General features: G+C 39.6%; 1 protein-coding gene across 1 annotated transcript in view; it reads left to right on the top strand.

The window, feature by feature from the left end:
• The window catches only part of LOC109099310 (reelin-like), a 68,688-nt gene extending 58,471 nt beyond the window's left edge, over positions 1-10,217 (top strand). Inside the window, exons 54-60 of the mRNA XM_042743366.1 lie at positions 2,247-2,404; positions 2,485-2,704; positions 2,801-2,998; positions 6,562-6,660; positions 7,237-7,242; positions 8,549-8,631; positions 9,031-10,217. Coding sequence (XP_042599300.1) covers positions 2,247-2,404; positions 2,485-2,704; positions 2,801-2,998; positions 6,562-6,660; positions 7,237-7,242; positions 8,549-8,631; positions 9,031-9,053 — 787 coding nt within the window. The 3' untranslated portion in view covers positions 9,054-10,217. The remainder of the gene's footprint in view (positions 1-2,246; positions 2,405-2,484; positions 2,705-2,800; positions 2,999-6,561; positions 6,661-7,236; positions 7,243-8,548; positions 8,632-9,030) is intronic.
• Positions 10,218-13,074: the final 2,857 nt, after the last annotated feature.

Raw genomic sequence — 13,074 nt, 5'->3', positions numbered from 1 at the left:
ATTCAGTGTGAACGAAGCCGTTCTGAGACGCAGAAAACACCGGATCACCAGCTGATCGTCTGAACGGAGTGTGTGCTTCACTTTAAAACACACAGCGTGAACAGACTTGATGAAGGGATTAATCATATCGTGCTGTTTGAGTTCGTTTGACAGATACTGTGCCAAACCATAATTCCCCAAAACACAACCCTAAAGACCTTTTATGTTAGAATAAGAAGTTTGAATATATTTTTAAAAATTTAATATGGTCATGTGACCACGATAACATCGAGACCACGATACTACGATATTGATATTACTATTACATCCCTATTGCATTATCATTAGGATGTGTGGAGGTAGTTATATCAGTGGTCCTATGCGGTTTGGAAAAGTATGGAATTTGATTCAAGTCATTTCTAGGTCTGGAAAAGTATATATATATATATATATATATATATATATATATATATATATATATAAAAGCAGACTATGAAAAAATATTAGCATTTCCAGACTTTCACCACTATTTATTTATTTATTTATTTATTAGCATAGAAAATTAAGAATTTAATCAAAATAAGTTTCATCATACAAGAAGTGTTTTCATGGCAGCTGTTCAGTGATTCTTTAGTGATTGTCAAACATTCATGAATTCAAGGTGCAGTTTTATTAGTCTCAGCCTCAGACGTCCCGCCCACGGGCCGTTAGCTAAACGTCTAATGCATATGGGACACAAAAGTGGAAACACTTTAGGAGTGTGGAAGTCGTCATCAGATTGGTTGAATTCTACAGGATTTCCATGAGATGTGTGTGTCGCATTCTTTAATGTTCTGCCTGGAAACAAAGATGGCATGATGCCCAACCCCCTCACGAAAGAAGAAAGCCATAGTGTTTACAACTGTGACACTGAGCACTTATCAGGATCAACTAAACGCTATGTGAAATATTTAAAGTTTGCGGCATAGAATCTTTAAAATATGTCCGAGAGTTTTACTCACCGTCCTGTTATTGTGATGACATTTCCACGCCTCGAAACGTGACGATGAATGAAACAGACTGTGATTGGTTGTTTGACATGTCGGTCAAATGGGCTCATGGGCGGGCCTTGGCCAATGAACGCTGCCTTGAATTCCAGACCTTCAGTCTGAAGGTCTGGCTACGCAAGACTAACTTTTTATTATGCAAAATGTTTTCATTTTGGGTTTCTTCTCACGATTTTTTTAGCACTGTATGACATAGCCTCAAGGACCTTTGCAGAAATAAACAGACTTTTATGTGTGCACGAGAAATCATTAAACTTGGCATATAGGACAGCAGTCACCAAACTGGGTCCAGGAGGGCCGGTGTCCTGCAGAGTTTAGCTCCAACCCTAATTAAACACACCTGAAGCAGCTAATCAAGTTCTTACTAGGTACACTTGAAACTTCCAGGCAGCTGTGTTGAGGCAAGTTGGAGTTAAACTCTGCAGGACACTGCCCCTCCAGGACCGAGTTTGGACACCCCTGATACAGGACAGTGCACACTGAGCCACCTGTTGTGCCATCAGCCCATGTTGCGGTGTGTCTTGGCAGCAACAGAGTATGCATTAAAGAGACCAAAGGCCTTGAAATATGACACACTGTCCAAACGAAAGCACATATTGCACACTTTTTTACAATACTAGTCTAAGTTATAGTCCCTTGAACTTGGCAAACAGGACAGTGCACACAGCCAGATCATGCCATCAGCTTATTTTGTGTCATGCTTTTTCCGCCGCTGCAGAGGATGTGCTAAGTTGGACATTAGGCCTTGATATAGAGGTACTACCATAAGAAAGCCAAATTCTGAGCAAGCGTCCAAGCTCTCACTTTATTCATAGTAAGATGGTAGTGATGCACAAAGGAAATATAAAAGTAGAAATTGTAGTGCGTAAGCATGCAAAAAAATTCCCAGGCGCAGGTGAATAGTTTCTTGAGAGCACAAAAAAAGTTTCTTGTGTGCATGCAAAAGTCTGTATTTTTTTAGTGATTATTTTTTATTGTTGTCACATAAGAATATTAACAGATGATTTTACTATATACCACATATACAGCTGAAAATAGTGCTGTATGGACTATTCATGTTAAATATGGTCCAAAAATCTACTGAGAGGTTTGGAAATTTGAGTCTGGAAAATGTGTAGGAACTCTGTTAGTTGTTAAAAGGACTTATCCATAAGCTGGTCTCAGGTATTCAGGCATTAATGCACATGTCTGTAAGTGTCTGACTCTCCTTCATGTGTTCAGTGCGACACAGTTCCGCTGGATCCAGCACGAGGCCCCTGGCGAGCGCTACAGCTGGGCCGTGGATCACGTGTACATCGGGGAAGCGTGTGCTGGACTGTGCAGCGGTCACGGCTACTGTACCAGCGGACCCGTCTGCATCTGTGACGAGGGGCATCACGGTGGGCGTCAGTTCTCTATGACTCTGTGATTCTGTGAAGTTTACAACAGAACAAACAGGAACAGGTTTTGTCTTTCTCAGGTGATGACTGCTCTTTGTCCAGCAGTGAACTGCCCAGCTCGATAAAGGATAACTTTGAGTCTGGTTCGGTGTCTCAGGAGAGCTGGAGTTTGATTCAGGGCGGCGGCGTGGGCAGCGGATGCGGTCAGCTCTCTCCTCACGCTCACGGGGACTCGCTGTACTTCAACGGCTGCAAGATCAGACAAGCCATCACTAGACCTCTGGATCTGACCCGTGCTAGGTGCAGCAAAACATATCCAAGACATCCATTTGTTTTCTTGCTCATTCAGTCTTTAATACAATCAGTCACCATCCTCTCAACATCTCTCTCCTCCAGTAAGATCATGTTCGTGCTGCAGATAGGCAGCGTGTCCCAAACAGACAGCTGTAACGCTGCACTGGATCAGGAGGATACAGTCGACCGGGCCGTGCTTCTCCAGTACAGCGTCAATAACGGAGTTAGCTGGCACGTCATTGCTCAACACCAGCCAAAAGATTTCATCAAAGCCCAGAGAGTGTCCTACAACATCCCACTGTGAGTCTGCAAACATGCATTACATGAAGTCCATTATGTTACAAATAATGCTGAATTACTTGCGTGTTGTTCCTGTAGCTCAGACAGTAGAGTACGGTGCTAACAGCATCAAGATCATGGGTTCAATTCCCATGGGGTGCATGAACTGGTAAAATTTATACCTCGAATGCAATGCGAGTTGCTTCGGATAAAAGCATCTGTCAAATGTGTGAATGGCTTGTGTTCTTTATTTTTGTATATTGGAAGAATGAGGCCAACACAAGTCACTGCAGTCTGATTTATACTGCAGCAGGAAGAAGAACAGGATGTGATTTATTTGCTATCAGCTGACATCAGCTATTGAATATCTATTGCAAATTAAAATATCTAATTACGTTCTACATAGCCAACTGCTAAGTCTGGTGGCAGCGATGGCTGTGCTGGAAAGAAGTCGGATTTAATTTCAACAGCCTTGAATACGAAGTGCTGGGGAACACTAAACTCCTGGAGCGCTGAGAAGGTCCTTGTAGTCTGGAATGTGCAGATGAATGTAGCTTTGAGACGACTGTTCTGAAGTCCTGAAAATCTAAAATACGCAGATGGAGGAGCCTTGAAGGGAGTGTTGTGGGGCAAGATGTTGTTAGTGTCTCTGAACTCCCTGAACTCAGAACACCTCCCAAACTTCTGTAATTCACTTCTGGTCTAAGAGATCTCTTTTTCTGAACACTTTTTACTCTTTCCTCAAAAGAAGGGGACTGCTTTCTGATCCAACGATATTAAGTTCACAGTTAAAACAGTGCCTTCATGATTTTGCCTGAACTTTCCAAAAGACTTCCAAAGTAATTCAGGCAATGTGCTGAATGCATGATTTCCAACATTATTCTGAATGTTTGCTCTATCACTTATGCATTCATGTACCTTAATACCATAAGGTTCTTGATAGAATTTATAAACATTGTGTCATTAACACTCCTCATTAAGCGTATTCTGTTCCCTGGTGGATATGAAGAGAATCTGCTCCATTTTGTTGAAGTATGTGTCATACCACTATACTTCACTATACTCCTCACTCCAGCTTGTGGACAGTGTGTGTGAAGTAACAAACATATGGACAATAGAGTATACTTAGAAGGTCTGACACAAGAACAAATAAAATGAAGTGTACTCAGGCCTTCTCTCCTATATCAGCTGCCTGGAGATGTCATTCTGTTTCTGGAAATCAGAATCTGTGGCTTTGTATCTATCATGATGGAGATGATCCATGGGCTTGTCAATGTTTCAGTTACACTCATACATAACATGCACTGCACCTGTTGGCCTCAGAAGGGTCACTGGCTAATGGTGACTCCAGGAATGTTAATGGTTTATTCTTTTGTAGTATTTCCCAACCTTTCTTTCTTACTCTCACAGTTAGGCTCCATTACCCCCTCACTGATCCCATTCCTTACTGTGATACCAAGCCTGTAGATCCATCCTCAGCCACAAGCATCCTCTGCATTCTCTCGCAGGTTTGATTATCATCTCAACAGGTTTGTCTGTTTGTAGGAGGTAAACTGAGGTACATAGCTGTTTTAATCAAATCAAACAGAACAGTAAAGAAAAAATTAACTTAAAAATTGCACATTAGCCTTTACTTATGAACAAATTGAAAGATTCACTCCATTGATGAATTTTGTTCCTGTCACCTATGACCTGCTGGAACACGTCAGAATATACTGTAAGAGAAACTCTCTTCTGGACTCTCAATCTGGTTAGAGCATGAACCAGAGCTTCATCACATCAAGTGAATCCTACCCATCGAGTTTTCTCCTGGACTAGTTCTGGATCTGTGAGGTTTGGTTTGTCTGCTGGTTTTGGTCCTTGACCCACACCTGTGTCCCTCTGAAGAAAATCCAGTCTCACTCGTGCTGTGAGTTCAGGATTGAGCACACTCACTGCTTGGGTAGGTGTATAGCAGCTCATCCACTAGGACTCTTTCTTGGTCAGCAGCAGGTTGCTCGGTGGGGAGCAATCTATGAATAAGACGTCCTTATTGGGATGCGGGAAAAACTCGTGCTTCACTGGTCCTCTTTCTCTGCAGAAACCTTAAACATATTCCAAACATTTGTGCTTCCACAAGACTTTGAGCTTTGTAAGAAATTGGTAAATGCTTTTTTTAACAAGATTTTGTGTATGTGTTTGGAACATCTGATTGCTGTTTACCAGGGGTGTAATGGTACACAGACGTCACGGTTCCATACGGACCTCGGTTCGGGGGTCACAGTTCGATTTTACAAAAAATCTACTACTCTAGGTTTCTTTTCTTTTATTTTGAACAGACAGTAGTACAAATTACATTTTTATCACCTAGATGTGAAAATACTAAATATTATATTAAATTATAATGTTATAAATATAAAAAATCTGCAGTACATATATACATGCAAGCTGATTCGATCCTCCCTATACGCAAAATACACAAGTTGTGTTGGGCCCCCGAAACACCAGGGGCCCCCCTTGTTCTCAAAGATGATTTCATTTTAGTTTTGTTTTTGAATTTGGCCAGCGGTTATGAAAACATGAATGATCATTTCTTTTAATGTGGTGCGCTGTCACCCTTTCTACGTAAAAATCAGTTAAATCATGTAATGTGAATGTCGTACAGTCATTATTATTATTATTTTATTATTAATTTTATATAGTCTTTTTATTTTTTCTATTATTAATTCTAATTCTTTGCTCAAGACTAAAAAAACAAGTTGAAAGTGTACCGAGCTTTCCATCACCACTTGTAAGCTCTTTCTGAAGCTGTGGTCATCATATCAGTATTTTATTTTCAGAGTTGTGTTGTGGTACAAATAGCAAAAGCAGTAAAACCCAGTAAAACCCTTTTACGTCATCACAATAATGGCACCCCCAATAGTCCAAAAAATGTATGAAACAATGTGATTTTTTTTTTTTAAATAACATACATCTTCCATGGGTTTTCTACTACATATTTCAGTAAGAGACATCATTTACGTTATATTCAGCTATACACGTCTTAATACCCAGGGATCCCTTTAAGAATTAAAATTGTACCAAAATTTTCTTTTGAATTACATCTGGACTGCATCTGTAACGTGAGGGAGTCGTGACGACTGAGGTGTGGATCCAAATGCAGGCTTTTTTTAAAACGTAGTCAGACAGGCAGGGTCGAACTCCAGCAGACAATATCATCCAAGGCAGAGGCAAAAGAGTAATCCACAAACAGGCAAAGGTCAGGCCAGGCAGCAAAAACACTCAGAAACCAGGCAAACAGTCCAATATCAAAAACACAAAGGCAAGGGATTTAGACACGGCTAACAATAAACAGCGAGGTGTGTGTGTGTGTGTGTGTGTGTGTGTGTGTGTGTGAGTGCAATCTTCACAGTCCTCCTTATATGAGACAGCTGTGAACTGAGATCTGATGAGTCCAGGCAAAGGATTATGGGAAATAGAGTCCGGGGTGAATGGCAAAAGTACAGGATAGTGCCCTCTAGCAGAGCTCGTGGGCACTTCAGCTGGGGATTGCAACAGCGTCGCTATGGAAGAGTATTTACTGGTGTGTTGTTTCTCTGCTGCAGTGAGGCTCGTGTCAGAGGGGTGCAGTTGCGATGGTGGCAGCCGCGGCACGAGGGCGCAGGGCACGATCAGTGGGCGCTGGACCATGTGGAAGTCATTCTGTGAGTACTCCTGCCTGCAGACATCAAACCAGCCTTATGATAATCATTTCTCCTTTACTCAGACATCAGTAAAATCTTTCAGAAAGCTGACACCTGTGAGAAATGTGCTTAGATTTGTCAGAAAATTCTCCTATTAGGCTTATAAAGAAGTACACTCATTATTAATACTTAAGTTTCTACATAGTGCTGCATTGCTGATAGACATTAAACACTCCCCGTTCTCATCCTACACACACACACCTCTCACTCAAGGTCTGGTCTCTCTCTCTCTCTCTCTCATCACTGCCCTCCACATGTTCACTGCACTCACCCGTCTGCCTCCACCATCCTGCGCTGTTCTGCAATAACCTTTCCCTTTCCTGACCTCCACCTAAATGTATGTTCCTCTTTGGCCCCCGTTGTTTTCACTCTCAACACAACTCTGTTGGCACTGCATTCCCTCTGTTGCTCTGGTCCTGCTGCTGCAGGTCAGGGTTCTTTCACCCCCAGACCTTTGTGCAAGCCAGCAACAGCCCTCTCCTGCATCTTATAACCTTTCCTCTCTTCTGTATTCTGCTCCCTATGGCATGGCTGTAGTGTCAGGTAAGTGCTTTGCTGTTCCCAGAATGCACCAGTGTTCCCTGCCTTTGGTCTTACCTCATTGAACCTTTCTTATACATCACTGTAGACCTCATCACCCCATACAAGTGGAAAAAATAAAGGACACAACACATGAAAAAGTTAACTAAAGTTCATTATAATTTAAGTAAATCCATTAAAATTGCAAATGCAGCACAGCACGTTCATTAGCTGTTAGCAATACATTGTCATCTTGAAGAATATGCAACAGCTGTTAAATCAGTAGGACCATATTTCATGAAGCACTGAAACTAAATATACAGTTCTGTGCAAGAGTCTACATTTTTATTTTAAGATTATACCTTTTTTTTTTGCCCAGTACTGTGTGCATGTCCAAATGTCTGTTGTTTCCATTGTTGTTTTCCCCTGTATCCTACCCATCTAATCTAAAGACTCTTTCCTCTACACAGCTGGAGGCTAATGTCTCCCAATACAGAGCTAACATTTCATTTTTGGTTTTATACAGTAATTAATCATATACTTAAAAATATTATGGTCAGGGACAGGTCAAATCAGTCATCCGGGTCACTGGAGGATGTGACCGTAATAACCCATGCTATATACAGCTGGAGTGTCAGAAACAAACTAAGCACAACACTGTATGCCAAAGGATGTACTCAAGCAAACATAAAACAAGATAGTGTAGCGGTGAAATGAAAGACTCAACGTACACTCACTTGTCACTTTATCAGGTGCACCTTTCTAATTCTGGGTCAGAAACTCTTTACCCCAGAATAGCCCAGAGTCATGATTGGCTAAAAACAATTCCCTAAAACAGGCTACTGAGTGTATAAGAGTGAACCCTTGTGGACACGACTCGAACATCCAAGGGCAAAAGTGACAATGACGTAGATACGCTGAGCAGGATGAACAGATTACTTGAGAAAGGAGAGAAAGAAGCCATTCTTTTCTGAACCTTAATTTACACAGTGATCCAAAAAGTGCTGCTTAACAAAATGTTCAAAATATTTAACATAATAACAGAGTCGTTTTAACATTTTTAAAGTGTATTATGATGTTGCCAAAACCCTAATAAGATTAAAATGCAGTCAAACATTACAGGTGTGTGCATGCTTGGAAAGAGTCGGTTGACCCGTCCCAGGTCCCTTATTTGTGATTGTATTTGTTCATGAGCCATTGCTAACCTTGTGTGTGGTGGCTGTGTCTCCACTAGTCCAGAGACTCACAGATAAGCACAGATCCCTTTCACCGGTCCTTCACCCTCATCACAGCACCATCTCCCACCCTCCTGTCCCTTCATGCTTTGCAGACACCCCTTCCTGTCCTGGCTGCGTTCCTGGCTCATTGGTCCCAACCTGACGGACAGAAGAGGCAATGACAGGCTAAGCAATAGCGACTCTCAGATTTTTTTCCACATTTTTTGACTCTATGTCTGTCTGTCTGTCCTCCTCACAAACTCTCACTCTTCTTACGTTTGGTCTCTTGATCTTTTTCCATCTGTCAGTCTTTCCTCAAGCTCCAACCTCAAGCACTACTCTATAGATGTCTTGAACCGGATTGTTGTTTTTGTCACTTATGAAACAATTTCGATGCACTAGCTAGCCAAAAGACCATGAAATGAAACGATGACAGTGTTTGAGGTTACGAGTGAACGATCTGTTTGATTCTGTAGTTTGTGGATTCAGTGCTGTGTGAATTCTTAAAGAAGCCTAGTTACGAATTAGAATAGAGATTGCACACGAGAACTCTTTCCTGGCATTGTTAAACGTCTGCCTGCTTTCCTCTTCACAGCACCCGTAAACAGAACTACATGATGAACTACTCCAGACAGACCGGTCTACATCAGTACTACAACAGGAAGAGGCGGGCATTGCGGCAACGAACCTAAACGCTTCGAGAGAAAAAGCTGCCGCTCACACGTTATTCTGTTGGCTACAATCCGCTTTCCCTGATGAGAAACAGCATGTCAGGTCACTTCTGTCAGCATCTGGCCATACTCTCTCATCTGAACGATGCATTGGACCATCTAGTCCCATTTCTAGCCAATCAATGCCTTCCCAAAGCAGTGTGATGGGAAAGACAAGCACCTAAATGTGGCGTTTTTGTATACTAGCTATGAACTATTGGGTTTCCTAATTCTGTTTATTATAATCTTGTTTGAATTCTCCTGATGTGAACGACTACAAAGCTCTCCTGCTCTCACCTCACTTTCTACCACACTGTGAAGTTTTTCTGATGGTTATGATGATCATTACTAGTGCTGATAAAGTTCTGAAGAGGAGAACCCAAGACGACTCGTGCTGAAGCAGTTTCTTGGATGAAGATAATGACAATGTGTTTTGCTGTTGTGTGTCTGTGGGTTTGTTTTGTGATGCGTTGATTGTGCTGTTCAATCGTTTGTTAGTTTTATACTAACTTGTATCTTTTGGGCTTGGATCATTTTTCCTTTGTGAAGCAAGGCATGTGGAGAAGTTAGCCTTGGAGAGGGGAAAAAAGAGTCAAGCAGAGAATGAACAGAAAGAATACATTTAATAAGAGAGACTAACGATGTTATGTTGTTGTTGATAAATCACTTTTTTATATATCTTGGTTCCTTAAGAATATTTATGGTGAATGGTTCTCCACTAAACCTATTTAAAATACACTGTGGGTGAAATCTGTGTTGTTGTTTTTTTCTGTTTGTTTGTTTTTCCTTTCAGTTTGTTCTGTTAGGATTAAGTTATAAGGTCAGGTTCTCGGTTGCGATCGATGGACACGTTCCCTTCTCATTCAGAGTCATCCATCAGTGCTGTTACACATCTCCTCATTTCCCCTCTTTCTTTGATGACCTGTCAGTGTTGTTTATGATGTTACCTTCTCTCCCTCTCGGTGTAGCTCTCCAATATAGCAAGTTCTTGTATATGTATATTGTATATAAATATATATATGCAGGGATCCATCCGCCTTATAAAAGGGTAATAAAGAACTGTCAAAACCTCCAGCAGAAGAGTGGTGAGTTATTAAGGTGTTAGGACACACACAGATGCTCGTATCCAATTCATATCAGATTTACATCCCCATTTGTGACCCTGGACCACAAAACCACCCTTTCGAAAAAGTTTATTCAAGTGTATTATTAGTATACTTCTTTTAAACTAAAAATAGGAAATTATGCTTTTAGTTTACTTTTTATGTACTCCTCAGAAATATACTTAAAATGACATTTAAGTATACTTGACTTACACTTACAAAAAGTCTAAATATATTTGAGCTATACTTGTGCTCCTAGAATCCGTGTTTTCATTGTTATACTGTAGAGGGCGCTAGTACACATCTTCTGTACAGAATTTCCAAAAAACACAAGTATACTACTAGAACACTGATATTTGTATACTTTCTCCATAAAGTATACTTAAAAATATACTTGAACTTTACTTAAGTATACTTAATAAAATAAACTTGAAGTATACTACTTTTTGGTAAGGGCAGTCATTAGGGTCATTTTCTGTAATTGAGATTTACTTTATACAGGTGAATAAGCTAAATAAATCATCTCTCCATTGATGTGTGGTTTGTTAGGAGGACAATATTTGTCTGAGATACAACTATTTGAAAATCTGGAATCTGAGGGAGCAAAAAAATCTAAATATTGAGAAAATCATCTTTAAAGTTGTTCAAATGAAGTTCTTAGCAATGCATATTACTAATCAAAAATTAAGTTTAAATATCCTTACGGTAGGAAATTTACAAAATATCTTCATGGAACATGATCTTTACTTAATATCCTAATGATTTTTGGCAATGTATTGTTGGCTATTGCTACAAATATACCTGTGCTACTTATGACTGCTTTTGTGCTTCACATATATGAATCAGACATAAAACCAGTCAGAGAATCCACATAATTTTTCCTGCTTACACGTTTGTGTATTACATATTACCCCAATACTACAGTCTCTGCACTGGCTACCTATTAAGTTCCGTATCAGTTACAAAATATTATTACTTACTTATAAGGCCCTTAATGGTTTAGCTCCTGCGTACCTAACTAGTCTTCTACCACACTACAACCCATCACGCTCCCTAAGGTCACAAAACGCTGGACTTTTGATAGTACCTAGGATAGCAAAGTCCACTAAAGGAGGTAGAGCTTTTTCACATTTGGCTCCCAAACTCTGGAATAGCCTTCCTGATAATGTTCGGGGCTCAGACACACTCTCTCTGTTTAAATCTAGATTAAAAACACATCTCTTTGGCCAAGCATTCAAATAATGCATCTCATAATCTTGGACTGCAGTAATATCTGATCAAATGTGCATTATTATTCTTTAGCTTGGGTTAAACTAATTAATTTTACTTGGCTGGAACAGCAGCTACGCTAATTATGTCTCTATTTGTTTCTCTGTTTCTGCTGGATTTACACAAGCTCCAGTCTGGATCCAGAACACCTGAGAAGAGATGATGCCAGCCCCTCAGAGGACCTCAGATGATGCTAACCCAGAGACAACATACAGAACTACCACATTTTGCTATAAGTTTGATTGCATAATTGCTGTTAATAGTGTTAATCGTCTGTTTGTTTACGTCTTTTATTGATTTTTCTGAACATTTCTGCCGTATGCTCATAAACTGACAGTCATCACTGATAAGCTACTACTAAATATTGTAGAAACTTAATTTTCTGTAAAGTTGCTTTGCAATAATTTTTATCGTAAAAAGCACTATACAAATAAACTTGAATTATATTATGTGTATGTAAATTAATTTTTACTTCAGGTGTTATCTGCAATGTTTATGGTATTTTTGGGCCGGATAAGCAATATATTGAAACAGTTTAGGTCAGTGTGTCTGCTGCGCACTGATGACACAGTAACTGATCCAACACAAAACATAGCCCATTTCTTTATGAACATAAGTATTCAGGAATTATTAAACATGAACATATTAGTATCAGAAATGGATTTGAATATATTACAATGAATAATACAATAGCATCTGTTAATATTGCTATATACTGAAATGAAAAGCTTAACTTACTATCTTGGAAATAAAGCCTTTAAATGTCTTTATATCCGTACTGTATATACTCAGTTATTTCTCTGAATAAATTATGATATGTATATTTTTAATGTCCTGATTGAGCAACATCTATTTCAGACTCTCCAAGATCGCGCAAATACATTTACTGGCAGGCGGCGCAGCGGCTTCACTTTCATGGCATCATGAGCAATCCGGTTCTCTATTATAGATCAGTGGGTACAGACTAGAACTACATTCACTAGAATAAATTGCACACCTTAGAACGTCCGTCAGTCAATCAGATTCAAGCATTCAATGGCCCCCCCAGTATAATTATAGTTATTTATTAGTTACACTTACCTATACTAGTAGCATGAAAATAGATATGCCTTATAGATTAAATGTTAAAACGGCTTGCCATAGCATATAGTCAATATATAATCTCTTGTAGTAAAAGACACACACAAACGGAAAAAAACCCAGATCAGGGGAGTGTTGTCAGTCTAATTCTTTTTAATATTATGATTAATGATATTTTTGGCAAGTTATGATATGGTGTGGGATGTGTTTATATGCTGATGATGGCGCTATTTGGAAGAGAGGTCGAAATGTATCTCAAGTGACTGCAAGTATGCAAACAGAGATTAAAAAGGTGGAAAATGGACTATATAATGGAGTTTTAAAATGTCAACAAGTAAATCATGTTTTATGTTCTTTAGTAGAAAAAGAAAAGTTCCAACAGACACTGAGTTGGTATTATATGGTAAACCTTAGAAAGAGTTCATGTTTTTAAGTATCTGGGAATTTGGTTAGATGTAAGTTACACTCGGAAGAAAC

Source organism: Cyprinus carpio, chromosome B18, assembly GCF_018340385.1.
Source record: "Cyprinus carpio isolate SPL01 chromosome B18, ASM1834038v1, whole genome shotgun sequence".
NCBI lineage: Eukaryota > Metazoa > Chordata > Actinopteri > Cypriniformes > Cyprinidae > Cyprinus > Cyprinus carpio.
Note: the sequence above shows the minus strand (reverse complement) of the source record. Positions and strands in the feature narration are given on the sequence as shown.